Raw genomic sequence first — 14,580 nt, forward strand, 5'->3', positions numbered from 1 at the left:
CTGGTCTACCCAACTTCATTTTGGTAACCTGACCATTCATCTAGTCATCCAAGCTGTAATCTTGGAGGTTAGTCTTTGCTTTATCTCTCCACCGTTCCCCCTCCTCAGCACCCAGTTGTTGTTACAACCAGTCATTCTAGCTCTTTCAGTTTCTTCTGGATTCATCTCTTGTGATATCCACTGTCATTTCCCTGGTTTATGTTCTTCTCATCTCTTTCCCTGCTTCTCTTAGTTGCTCTTATCTTCCAACTGTCTTATCCAAGGCTATCAGAATGACCTCTCCTAAATCCGAATTCCGATTGTATTGCTATCTTGACTAAAGCCTGTCAGTGACTCCCATTGATGACCTCCTGTAGGTCTTATGTAGGAAGGCTTCACCTTTTTTTTTTTTTTTTTTTTAACTTGTCTCCTGCCAGTCTGTCACATGCTACAAGTGTCTGTGGCTTGTACCATCACCTCATTCATCATCATGCAGTTCCCGTGCTGTCCCCTCTTTCTGGAATACCCTTCTGCCTGCTTTGTCTGAGGGATGCCTTTTCAGCTCACCCAAAAGAAGCTAACAGGTGGAAAGACATTCTTACTTCAGAGCGTATGTTGACTTCTTGTCCTTCTCTGATTCCCACTCTTTCTGAGAAGTGTTAGAAGTTCCCTTTTTATGTTCTCAGAGTACCTTATGTACATATCTGCTTGAAAGCTCAGCACAGGGTGAAATAGTTTGCACACATGTCTGCCTCTTTACCACTGGCTCTTCCCTTCAAGGCAGAAATTTTTGTCCTATTCAGTTTATCTGTGCTATGAAATATGTTACCTGAGACCATAGTTCAGTAGCTATTGAATGAATGGCTAATGTATAGTAGTAATAGTGTATTGTAGTTGGAGATGTGGACTGAGATTTGGGAAAAATTCAGAATTAAAGGTTTATGTACATGAAAATGTTAAAAGCTAAAGAGTGGATAATACTTGTTCTGGGCATGATGGTACATACCCATAATTCCAGAGACGCTGGAGGCTGAAGCAGGAGGATCCCAAGTTCAAGGCTAGCCCACCTAACTTAGTGAGACCCTGTCTAAAAATAAAATTAGAAAAAAAAAAAAAGGTAAGACTGACCTGATAGGTCAGTGGTAGAGTGCTTGCATAGCACACAAAAAGCCCTGGATTTGGTCCCCAGTACTGCATAAATGAAAAACAATTTTGGTGGTAAAAGGAAACTGGCAGTTTAAGGAATATCACATTTCCAAATATTCCAAGAAATTCATGATACTTTTTTTTTTTCATCTTGTAGACTTGGAAATATGCATTGGAAAAACTACCTAGGGATATAGTGTTTGATAGTTAATTTAATAAATTTCAAGATAATTTAAACTCAGTTTAACATTGGTCAGTTGTAATGAAGATAAAACACCAGGTGTTTAAGTGTTTAAATCAAACTTTAAAATGAAGTTAAGAGTTTATACGAATACAGGTAAGTATAAGAGTGTGTTCCTCTTTGATGGATAGATATATACCAGAGTCTAAAAACACCCTTACATTCATTTAGAATATTCATTTACATACAAGCCTATTTCTTCCCTGTTATTCATTATGCATTGTTCAGATGTAATTTGATCAACAAGAGGGTTTCCACACTTTACCATTAAAGGTTGTTTTCTATGTTGATGTTTGTGTTGTCTGCATCTCCTAGGAACTGAGCTCAGGGGGAGTTAAGCCCTGGGTGGCCCTTTTGTCCTATTGATGAGATGTCCCCTGTCTGCCAGGTAAAGCGGTACCAGTGCACCTTTGAAGGCTGTCCCCGAACCTACAGCACAGCAGGCAACCTGCGCACCCACCAGAAGACTCACCGAGGGGAGTATACCTTCGTCTGTAATCAGGAGGGCTGTGGCAAGGCCTTCCTCACCTCTTACAGCCTCAGGATCCATGTGCGAGTGCACACGAAGGAGAAGCCATTTGAGTGTGATGTGCAGGGCTGTGAGAAGGCATTCAACACACTGTACAGGTCAGCCTCTCCTCCACAGTGCCACCAGCCTCTGACTCTGACCTCATGACTTCAGAGCTTCTGCACAGGAGAAATGTTTCACTTTTAGGGCTTCAGAGAGCACAGTTATACTTCAAGTGTGTAAAATTCACTAGCAGAGTTCGTTATCTAAAGATGAATGTGTCTTGGTTTGGGTGGACATGACAGTACATCTGTGTTTAGATTTGCATCTCATAAAGTGACATTCTGGCCTTAGAATTTTAGTAATTGGCATAGAGTAATATTTCCCCTTGGTGCAGGATCTTCATACTAAGGCTTCTGTACTTTCATTTCCTATTTTACTTTGAAGGTAACTGTTTTCTACTCTGAGAGATAGGGAATCATTCACTTGATGTCTATTTCTCTTTCCATGTTTTTATCAAGAGACTTACTTAGTCTCTAATATTAGGTATAAAATAACAGAGAAAACAATAACTAACATTTAGAAAACATACACTGTGCCAGGTGCAGTGGTGCACACCTGTAATCCCAGCAGCTCAGGAGACTGAGGCAGGAGGATTGAGCGTTCAAAGCCAGCCTCAGCAATTTCACAAGGCCCTGAGCAACTTAGTGAGACCCTGTCTCTAATAAAATACAAAAAGGGGCTGGGAATATGCCTCAGTGGTTAAGTGCCCTGGGTTCAATTCCTCATACCAAAAAAAAAAAAAGAAAACACACACTGTTCCTCTAAGTGCTAGTCCTCCCAGCAGCTGTGGAAGCACAGAGAGGTTGTGTAACTGTCTCTGGAACACTCATACTGTTAGGTTATTTACTTCTCTGAATTTCTCCTCAGGTGAAAATTTTAGCACACTAACATGCAATTGGTACATAATTCTCATGCACTTGATCCTGAAGCATATTAAGCTGGCATGAGGAGGTTCTGCATTGTGCCAACGGGCATTTCTCTGGAATATTTTTCAGGCTGAAAGCACATCAGAGGCTTCACACAGGGAAAACGTTTAACTGTGAATCTGAAGGCTGCAGCAAATACTTCACCACACTCAGTGATCTGAGGAAGCACATTCGAACCCATACAGGAGAAAAGCCATTTCGGTAAGTCTTACTGTTTTCTATTTGTCACTAACCAGGTTTCAGCTGGGTGTCTTGATATACTCTAGGAATATTTCAAAGCAGAAAGAAAACTCCCTTCACTAGTTCTTTCTTTGGCAATGTTAGCTCACCCCAGGATAGCTGTAACCATTTGCCAGAGATTAGAGGAGTGTAGCTGGATTCCAGGAGCACCCCTACTCTGTGGTTGATGGCTTTTCTGCCTTATTTTTCCCCTTTATTTTCAAGAAGTATTTGTTGAACTCACTTACATGATAGATACTGTTATTAATGCTAGGGAACTACTAAGATTCAGGCCCTTTTTAACAACCTTGGCCTGGTGGAGAGGAAGCACAAATTAGTACATATTGTCCAAGGCTTGAGCACCAAAGAGGGATACCTACCTAAGAACTGAAGTGAGGGGCTGGGGAGATAGCTCAGTTGGTAGAGTGCTTGCCTTGCAAGCATGAGGCCCTGGGTTCGATCCCTGGTACCACCAAAAAAAAAAAAAAAAAAAAAAAAAAAAAGAACTGAAGTGAGAGCTGGGCATGGTAGTGGGCACCTGTAATTCCAGCTACTTGGGAGGCTGAGGCAAGAGGATTGCAGATTTAAGGGCAGACTTGGCAACTTACTGGGACCCTAAAAATAAAATGAAGTAAGAACTGAGGCTGTAGCTCAGTATTCAATGTGCAAAGCCCTGGGTTCAGTCCCTAGTACCAAAAAACAAAATAATTGAAGTGGGTAGGGAGAAGGAGATAAAGGGAAAGTGAGGAGTAGGAATGCTTAAGTTAGTGGTCAAGTATTGTATTTTGTTACTTGTTCAGTTGTTGCTTTGTAATATCTCACATGTGTATACACACACATATGGGACCATCCATTTTATGTGCACAAATGTCAGTGTGCATATACACATATATATTCATGAAATGAATTTATAAACCTGAAGGAGGGACTTTTTTTAATTTGCTTTCTTCCCTGTTCATAACTTGTGGTTCCAGTCATTTGGTAGGTGTTCAGAAACACCATGTGGTTATATGACATTTTTATGAGATGATTGCTTTGTAAGGATCCCCCTTAATGTAATATAAATGTGTTGCCAAAGATTTCCCATAAACAATGTCTTTGAATTTTGGCAGGAAATATTACTGTTATATTCAGAGTATTAAATATGCTACCTGTCTATTCTCAAATCATTCATCTCATCAGAATACTTAGAAACAACTAAAAAGTCTTCAGATAGAGTCAGCTTTCAGATATCAATTAAACAGAACTAACTTTTTAAATTACAGAGGTACGGAGTCATGGCCCCTTTAAAGATAAGAATGGTTAAATTCTAGTTAGTTACTCTGCAGATGCTGTGAAGCTTAGGTTGCCCCCGACCCCATAGGCTGCCAAGGGGATTATGATTTCAATCTGTGCACATGCATGTATTTTTTGATGATTAAAACTTTTTTTCATGAATATTAGATGGGACTTTAGATGATGATGATTATATGTAATTTAAAAAATGAAAATGCCTTAGAGAAGCTTTCTATTTTGAAGAAATAAGATATTTTGTATAAGAAAATGGATTTGTCAATATACATAATTATTAAATGTTTGCTGTGTGCAAAAACGACAGCTAACATGAAGGGCCGCTTGGACCCTGCCCTCAGAGAGTCTGCTATCTAGGAGAAGAGATAATCAACGTAAACACAGAGAGAAAAACAAGATTAGAATTGAAAGATGCTATAAAAGAAGCACATAGATAATTACTTGCCTTAGTAGCTCTAAGGAGGGAAAGGTTACTTCTAGCTTTTATTATCAAGAAAGTAAAAGGGAGGCTGATGGTGTATGTAGCTCAGTGGTAAAGCACCTGCCCAGCATGCACAAGTCCCTGGGTTCAACCCCCTGTGTCATCAAGAAAGTAAAAGAGAAAGCAGTGGGTCTGTCCACTGAAGATTATGGGTTATAGTTGATCTGTTCTAATGGATTGTGTTCTAAGGTTATATTTCAAGCCTGTGCGTACATGAGGACCTCTTTACCCACTCTTGGTATTTGTAACATTTCTTTGACTGTAGATTTTCTGTGTGGGCTCTCACTGTCAGTAGAGTTCTCTTAAGTAATTAACCAGAAGACTTCTGTGTCATGTTCTCAACTGTACCTTATGTAAAAGGACTAGAAAAACTTATCAGCTGCTTCTGATCCCAAATGTGCCACCTTATTTTTCAGGGACTTCCCATCATTGCCATCTCTAAAACCAGTTTTGTTGATCTAATCTTAGTGTTCTAAATGTTTTAGTTTGCATTTACAAGAGATGTTGAGGACAAAGGTCTCTTAGCTAATGACTCCTGTTTCTCTTTGCTTCAACACCTTGTTTAGATGTGATCACGATGGCTGTGGAAAAGCATTTGCAGCGAGCCACCACCTTAAAACTCACGTTCGTACACATACTGGTGAGTTGAGGCTGGTTTCTATAATTCATTTTAACCTTCATCAAGCCTGAAACTAAGTATCTGTGTTTCCATTGAGACCTGTTAAACTAGATAGGGGGAGTGAGCCTACTATTCCCAGGGGCTGGGGATATAGCTCAGTAAGGTCCTGGGTCAATCCCTGGCATCGCAGGGAAAAAAAAATAGCTATTACCAGAACCCTCATAAGAATATTTACTTCCCTCTGTTAGGGAAAGGTAAGATTCTTAACCCAACGAAATGAGTTTATGGTGAAATTAATACTACTTTGTCATTCTTGCAGGTGAACGACCCTTCTTCTGTCCCAGTAATGGCTGTGAGAAAACATTCAGCACTCAATACAGTCTCAAAAGTCACATGAAAGGTCACGATAACAAAGGACACTCATACAATGCACTTCCACAACACAATGGATCAGAGGTGCGCAGTGTTCTTGTCTCTTGTTTTGATCTGAGCACCACAAAACAGCAATTGTTTGTGCCTCCCAAAAAAAAAGGTTGAAATGTCTTCTTTATATATTTGTTATTAGAGGGAAGAAATCAAGGTCAAGATCTATGACTTTGCAATAGGGTACTGATGAAGCCAGAAATCTCACCAGACATCCTGTCCTTTAGTCTCTTCTTTGGCTCTGCCTCATTTCCATCAGATTTGATGGAAGAAGGTGCCCATGAACTGTGAGGTCTCAGAGTGGCTTTCAGAGGGTCAACCAGATGCTCTAAGAGAGTGTCATCTTCCCATTTGTACCTATCAAGTGGCAAATATATACTTGAGTTTGGGACATAAATTTATGTGACTTCACACAACTTGTCATTGGAGAGCCAAGCAAAGAGTCTAGAGAAGAATCCCTTGCCCTGGCCTGTTTGAAGTGTTTGAGAGTGACTGGCTTAGGACACTGAGCCACAGAATAAGCCTCTGAGGAGTTTTAGGTGGTTTTGTTTTTCTTTACCAGGACCCTTCTTATTTCCTGGTCCCCTAAATCTACCCGCTCCATTTCAGAAAGCTCCATTCCAGAAAGATCTTGAGATCAGTATTTAACCGTTGTTACTTCTAATATGGTTTTAAGCACTGACCTATTAAGCCTGGAAAGTGCCATTATTGTCTTAACTGTTTATAGATAAAGAAACTGAAGCTGATAAAAAACAAATTAAAACATTTCTACATGACTATCAACTAATTTTCAATTAAAATAATGAACTATTAATGGAATAAACAAGAAATTAAGTTTCATCAACATGTTCTATTAAAGACTAAAACACTACACATACAGGAAGTTAATATGGAGAGAAATTAAACACAGTATTCATTAAACTTTAATAAAAAAAAAAAAAAAAAGAAACTGAAGCTGATAGAGCAAAGTCTTTCAGTTGTACCTTAAGAATATATGTAGAATCTGATGATTTATTCTGATTACATTTTGTTCAATCCACTTTTTTTTTTTTTTCCCCTCCAGCCCAACCTGGATTATTGGCTTAGCAGCTTTTCCTCCTCACTTCCACCTCCCCACCACTCTTCCACCCCATCTTCTCTGGATCCCTGTTCATTCTCCAGGAGAGGGAATCTCCTCTACTCTCAGGCCTCATTTGCCATCTCTATTGCCTTTGATTCCCACATTGATGTCTCCAGCCTGGGTCTCTCTTGCAAATTCATTGACCCTCTTTGGAATATTCTTAAAATATGTAGCATGATTTTTATTTTGGGAGAGACAGCATATTCTAATTCTATAGTTTCTAAGTTTTAAACAAAACTTAGAGTTTTGTTTCTAAAGTTTAAAGGATCCTTTTAAAAGGACTTTTCCCCTATCCCCAAGTTTCATTAGTAATAATAGCTAATTATTTATTGAATGTTAAATATGTGCCAGGTACTGTGCTAAGTGCTTTTATGTATGTTATCTACAAGAACTCTATGAGGTTGTTACTACTATTATCCCCATATTACTGATTAAGAAACTTGAGGCAAGGAGAAATTAAATAACTTGCCTAAGTATCCAGAACTTATAATTAGTCTAATTTGGGCAGGCAGTGTGATTCCAGAACCTGGTTCTTAACCCCTGTGTTGTACTAGATAGAATAACCTTAGCTGTGAAGAGGGCAGCCCCTGGAGCACAGCTGCCTGGATTCAAATCCAGGTTCAGTCACTAATCACATGACAAATGACTTCTTGTGCCTTAGTTTTTTCATCTATAAAAGACAAATAAAAAAATCTAAATTTGGGAGTCTTTCTGTACTAAACTGCATTTACTAAGTAAATCAGTTTTCTCATTTTTGTAGCATGGCTAATTTAACTGCCAACAACTTCTGAGCATTGGAGTGCATCAGTGACCAGTCCTAAGAGCCCATCTTCTCAGAATCCTTGGTCATTTTCCAGTAGAGGGATGTTTCCTGATCTCAGGCCTTACGTGCCATCTGTGTTGCCTTCCAGTCCTATGTTGATATCTTGAGTCTTGTCTCTCCCTGATCTCCACACTTGCATATTAAGCCACCTACTCAACGCCTCCACCCAGATAATATCTGCTCTTCTAAAACTTAACATGTCCAAACCTGTCCCTTCTGCAGTCCTTCTATCTTAGTAAATGGCAACTATGTTTCTAATGACAGAGGCCAAAATTCTTTTTTTAATATATTTTAGTTATTAATTATTAATTATTATTAATGAACCTTTTTATTTATTTATTTTTTATTTATATGAGGTCTGAGAATTGAACACATGCTAGACAAGTGCTCTACCACTGAACTACAACCCCAAATTCTTTTTTTTTTTTTTTGGGTGCTGGGGATGGAACAAGCACTCTACCGACTGAGCTATCTCCCCAGCCCCCCAAATTCTTGTAGTTCTTCCTGACTCCTTTTTTCTCCTCACACCTGATGTCCACTAGCAAAGACTATCAGCTCCACCTTGAAAATATATCTAGAATCTAATCACTTTTCTGATTGTTTCATTCAACAGCTGTTTGCCTGGATTAATGAAATAACTTGCTAAGCCTTTTCTCCTCTTCTCCCACTTCCCACCCCAGTCAACCAGAGCAGTCTTCTAGACTGTGACACAGATAATGTATGTTGCCTGCTCATAAAGCTTCTTGTATCATTTAGAAAAAAAATCAAAATCTTAGAGTGGTCCTGTGGTCTCTGGCCCTATCACTCATCTGATCTCATCTGTTTCTCTTCCTCTTGCATTAACTATATTGTCCTCTGTTTGGTTCCTTGAACCAAGGAAAGCCCACTCCTACCACCAGGTTTGCTGTACTCTCTGCTTGGAAGACTTTTCCCAGATACATGCATGGCCCATGTTCTCTCTCTCTCTTTTTTTTTTAAGTTGTCAATGAATCTTTTATTTTATTTATTCATATGCAGTGCTGGATATCAAACCCAGGGCTTCACACATGCCAGGAAAGCGCTCCACCACTGAGCCATAACTCCAGCCCCCCAGTGTTCTCTTTGCTCAAATCTCATTTATCTGAGGGGCGTTCCCTAGCCATCTAATACAAGAACAACTACCCCTGCATTCCCTGTTCCTCTTACTCTCCACAGCAGTTTCATCATCGTGCATACTGTATACTTATTATTATTTGTCCTCACTAGAGTGTAAGCTGAGTAGGGCAGAGACTCAGTTTTGTTTACGATTGTATTCCTAGACCTGGAACAGCGCCTAATACATCTTAGATGCTCAGTGAGTGCAGTAGTCCCCCTTTACCTTTTGGGGACATGTTCTAAGATATCTAGTGGGTGCCTAAAACTGCAGGTAGCACTGAACTCTATAAATATTATGTTTTTTTTCTGTACTTACACATATATAAATTAGACACAGTTTAATTTATAAATTAGACACAGTTAAGAAATTGGCAACAATAATAATATAACAGTAGTAACAACATATTGTAGTGAGATTGCCAGCATTGCTACTCTTGTGTTAGGGGCCATTTTTAAGTAAAATAAGAGTTACTTGACTGCAAGCACTGTACCACTGCAACATTTGATCTCATTACCTAGAGGGTTACAGAGTGACTAGGAGGCAGGTAGAGTGTGCAGCCTGGCTAAAGGGGGCGGAAATGGATGGCACAGATTTCATCACACTACTCAGAATGATGCACAATTTAAAACTTACAAGTCGTTTATTTCTGGAATTTGACATGTTTGGACCAAAGTTGCCCCTGGGTAACTGAACATAAAAAGCAGAACTGTGGATAAGGGAGGACCCCTGTACTGGTTGAGTGCATGCTCGAGTGAGACTGATCCATTTGAGGTCAGCAGGGTTACCACCTAAAGCGTATGACTTGAGACTGACATTCTAGAATCCAGAACTCAGAGTTAGCCTGGGCAACAGAATTTGAAGATTTACTCCTCAGTACTGTTCTGAGTAAGGAACTCTGAGGTACCCATGTTGGAGACACAATGGTATAATGGAAGGAGCATTGACTTTTCAGTCAGAAGCCCTAGGTTTATCTAATGCTAATTAGCTTGTGTTTGGGACATATCACTCCAATTGTCATAGCATTAATTTTCTCATATTTCAAGTGGGGGTAGAGAATAATACTTCCAAGTTTTATATGGAAAGCAAATGAATTATGTGATATCACTTTGTAAATGACAGATTATACAAATATTATGAATTTGACATAGCTTTTGTTACTCTGGAACCTGTGTTGTAAGATAATTAAAAAATTCTTTATTAACCATCTTTAAGAAATGTTAAGAGGTTCTCTTAAGAAGATTTTTAGCCGGGCACATGGTGGTGCACACCTATAATCCCAGCAGCCCAGGAGACTGAGTCAAGAGGATCATAATTCAGAGGCCAGCCTGGGCAACTTAGTATGGTCCTAAGCTACTTAGCAAGGCCCTGACTCAAAATAAGAAGCAAATAAAAATTTTTAAAAGGGCTGGAATGTGACTCAGTGGTTAAGCACCCCTAGATTCAATCTCCAGTGCCCTCCCTTCCAAAAAAAGGATATGGAGATTTTTAAAAGTGAAATAATCTACTTCGCCATTTCTTTGGATGGTTCATAACTCTCCAAGTAACACACAGACATTTAGAACCTTAAGGAATTTATAACCAAGTGTTTTATTATGCAACATGCTACATAAAGCATGAGTTTTGTTACTTAATTCACATTTTTTTCTTTTTCTCAGGATACAAATCACTCACTTTACCTGAGTGACTTGTGCCTTCTGTCCACAGATTCTGAACTGCAAGAAAATTCCAATACAGTAAGTGTACCTGGGGTGTGGGTGCTAGAAAAATAGATGCAAGAATCAAGCACTCCCTTTGGCGGGTAATTGAGGAAGTCCAGACTGAAGTCTTCTAGATTTCATTGTGTTTAATCACTGAATTTAGGATTTCTTTTTTTCCTTCTGCTGATCAGAGTTCTATCATGAGAGGTTGTTCTGTTACCTAATGCCTTTGGACCCAGGTCACTCAGTTGATAGCCTCTTAGCCCCATAAAGTTTCTTTCTTTCTTTTTTTTTTTTTTTATTCATTTAGCAAATATTTATTGAATGCTGCTTAATCAGGCATTGTGCCAGTGCTGAGCTGATAGCAGTAACAAAGGTGGTGTGGATTGTCCTTTAGGAGCCTGAAGTCTAGCATTGTAAGATGTAGCCAGAAAATCCAATTTCCAGACTTTCTCAAAGTCTATCTGACTGATCAGGCTTAGTCTTTTTCCTCCTTTAAACTCACCTTAATGGGTTTTTGAAGGGAACCTTCCATAGAGGACCCTGTTACAGGACAAACCCACTATATCTCAATCTGATTGCATTGATTCACACCAATAGGGAGTTGTTTGCCATTTCCATGACTCCATGATATTTCTTACAAACCACTGCATTGAGTCTGAGTTTATGTGGTCTTCTTTCATAGAATCTGAATATTTTCCTGTGTTGCCAACACTAATTTAGAGTTTGATTTTTTTCCTGGAAAATAAATATAGCTTAGTCTAGATTTTCTGTCACTGTATACATAATGAATAAATGTAATTGAAAGTATTTGAATAAAAACTGAAGGATTTAGGAATACTGTGAAAAAGTGTTTGTTAAAGTGTGGTTAGTGACGTCAACTGCAGCACATCCTAAAATGCAGGTTCTTAACTGGGCATGATAGTGCACACCTATAGTCCCAGCTACTCAGGAGGCCGAGACAGAATCACTGGAGCCCAGGAGTTTGAGACAATCCTGGACAACATAAGGAGACTCCATCTCAAAAAAAAAAAAAAAAAGTAATTACAAAGCTAATTACAAATGTAGGTTCTTGGGCCTCTTCCTAAACCTACTGAATGGCCTCTGAACTGCAGTTTTACATAAGCACCCCATGGCCTTGGTTCTCTGTCTGGTAATGGCAGAGTTGCTCTTATGAAACCAGCCCTCCCACAGAAAACAAATATAAACACTGAATAAAATATAAAAAGCAACTGTGTGAAGACACTGGTTCAAAAACCAACAGACCAACAGGTACAGTTGCACACACCTGCATTCCCAGCTGCTTGGAAGGCTTGAGACAGGAGGATCCCAGGTTGGAGGACAGGCTGGGTCACTTAGCAAGACCCTGTGTCAAAATAAATACTATAAAGGTCTAGGGATGTAGCTCAGTGGTGGAGTGCTTGTCTTGCCTGTTTGAGGCCCTAGGTCCCATACCCAGTACCAAAACAGAAGGAAAGAAGGAATGATTTGTTAAGTTGAAGACAGATCAATCTGAAGAACAAAGAGATTAAATATTAAATTTAAACAAAGATTAAATAAGTACTTCATATGATTTTTATGCATATTTCACTTTATTCCTATTTCAGAACTAATGTTCTGAAAGAAATTTACATGCTTGGTGGCCTAGATGCCCTACAAGTTACCTAACCTAAGATTTTGGGTATAATATTCCTTTAACATTTAACTGGTCAGGACTGTGACAAGTTAGGGCATCCACTCTGGTCAGGACTGTGACATGTGACTGAGGAGCTTTCTGGAGTCCTCGGGTCACCATGGGAGATACCTGATATAAGGAGAAAATAATAACTTGTTTAAAAAAAAAGGATTCCTTTATAAACAATTTACACAATCAATTGGTCCCTCTTGGCTCTCATGAACAGCTTCATCTCAGGACTTCCAGATTGGAGAGCTGTCCTCAGTTTCCCATGCTTCTACCAAGTCCTAAGCATTCCTTGAGTTCTTCTTCCCAGAAGCAGAGTTGTTGCAGAACAACCCCAAAACTCCAGTTGGCAGTGGGGCGGTCTAGCCTGAAGATAGTTTAGGTGGTCGTTACAGTGCTCTTAGATTATTTTCAGTTACTTGCTTTTGTTCATAAGTTGGTAGACTTCACATAAAAATCCAGATTTCAGCCTGTTCTTGAGCTCTGGTGATCCTGGCCTGCATAGTTCCAGGCAGCATTCAGCTGAAGCCCTGTGGACGACTGGGGTGCATCTGCTTTGTGTGCCATAGCCTCCAGCTTCGCTGACTTCTCTTGCTTGCTGGACTTCTGCAGTGCCAGGGCTTAAGTGGATTGTGGAGAAAAGAATTACAGTTTTCCCCTTCCCTTAACCAAAATGAAGAGTGGTCATTTTATTTAGTGCGTATCAGTAATTAGGCCCTTGGGGCATTGTGCTTTGTTCTCTCCCACCCACTTCCACCCTGTTTTTTAAGTGCTGCTAGCTTTTATTAAGCATAAGGGTATCACTATTTAAGTTTCTTTTTATTGTTTGCTTTCTTACCATGTGTACATATTAGAATATCACAGATAATATGTAAAGACCCTGAAAGAAATTTACAGAATGTCATTATTACCTGAGAAAGGCAAGTTGCAGGGCAGTTGTCTTGGTCTATTTTCTGTTGGTAATTACACAGTACCACAGACTAAGTTTTATTTGTTTATTTATTTCTGGTAGTGGAGATTGAACCCAGGAGGCTTTACCACTAAGCTACATCCCTAGTCCTTTTCTTTTGTTGTTTTATTTTTAAATTTTGAGACAGGGTCTCACTAAGTTGTGTAGGGCCTTGCTGAGTTGCTGAGGCTGCTCTCAAACTTGCAGTCCCCCTGCTTCAGTCTCTGGAGCACTGGGATTATAGGCATGCACCACTGTTTCCAGCTCCAGACTCTTAAAGAAAAGTGTTTTACTTTGGCTGGTGCTTCTGGAGGTTCAAAGTCGAGGGCCCACTCTGGTTGATGGCCTTGCTGGAAGAATCCTGAGGTGGTGCAGGGCATCATGTGGTGACAGGAAGTGTGTGTGTCTGTATATCCTGGTCTCTTTCCCTCTTGTAAAGCCACTAGTATCTAATCATGGAGGTCCCACCCAGATGACCTTGTCTAATCCTAATCACCATCCAAAGGCTCTCCCTCTGAGCACCATCATGAGGTACCCTCTAATACCTCATAATGGGAATTAAACTCTAACATGAGTTTCAGAGAGGACAAGCCATAGCAGTAATGGATATTATATAATCCCATTTTTTGTGGGATTTTGTCTTTTAGAACAGAGATTGGCAAGCTTTTTTTGTAAAGGACAGGTGTAAATATTTTGGAACTTGTGGACCGCATGATCTCTATCACAACTACTCAGCTCTGCAGATGTATCATGAAATCATCGTAATCTGTAAATGAACAAGTGTGCCTGTGTTCCCGTAAAACTTTTATTTATAAAAACAGAAGATCAGCCTACAAGTTGTAGCTTGCTAGCTCCTAAAGACCCATATCATCAGTATCTAAGTTCTAGGAAAATGCATGTCACTTTGAAATATGAGAAGGTAGAAACAGCATTCCAAAAGATCATTCTAGTTCTGCTACCCTAAATATATTCTCTAGTGGTGAGGAATTGTCTCAGGATGGAGAGTCTCACATCTCTGTCTGTCTCAATCAGACACAGGGCCAGGACCTCAGCACAATTTCACCAGCAGTCATCTTTGAATCAATGTTCCAGAATTCGGATGATACAGCAATTCAGGAAGATCCTCAGCAGACAGGTTTGTTACACAGACTCTCTTCCTGCTCACATCTCAGCCCTGGGAAAGTGAGTTCACTTGTTGACATACCAAATTATAGGCAGAATGAAATATTTCAATTAGCTTAAAAGAAGCAGATCTTCTTTGAAGGGTCAGAGAAGTATGG

At 39.6% G+C, this 14,580-nt stretch overlaps 1 protein-coding gene across 1 annotated transcript in view; it reads left to right on the plus strand.

Moving 5' to 3' along the window:
- Mtf1 (metal regulatory transcription factor 1) overlaps positions 1–14,580 on the plus strand; it is a 41,536-nt gene that overhangs the window by 17,270 nt on the left and 9,686 nt on the right. The window contains exons 3-8 of the mRNA XM_047540113.1: positions 1,755–1,993; positions 2,933–3,064; positions 5,420–5,493; positions 5,792–5,928; positions 10,629–10,706; positions 14,333–14,435. Coding sequence (XP_047396069.1) covers positions 1,755–1,993; positions 2,933–3,064; positions 5,420–5,493; positions 5,792–5,928; positions 10,629–10,706; positions 14,333–14,435 — 763 coding nt within the window. The remainder of the gene's footprint in view (positions 1–1,754; positions 1,994–2,932; positions 3,065–5,419; positions 5,494–5,791; positions 5,929–10,628; positions 10,707–14,332; positions 14,436–14,580) is intronic.

Source organism: Sciurus carolinensis, chromosome 1, assembly GCF_902686445.1.
Source record: "Sciurus carolinensis chromosome 1, mSciCar1.2, whole genome shotgun sequence".
NCBI lineage: Eukaryota > Metazoa > Chordata > Mammalia > Rodentia > Sciuridae > Sciurus > Sciurus carolinensis.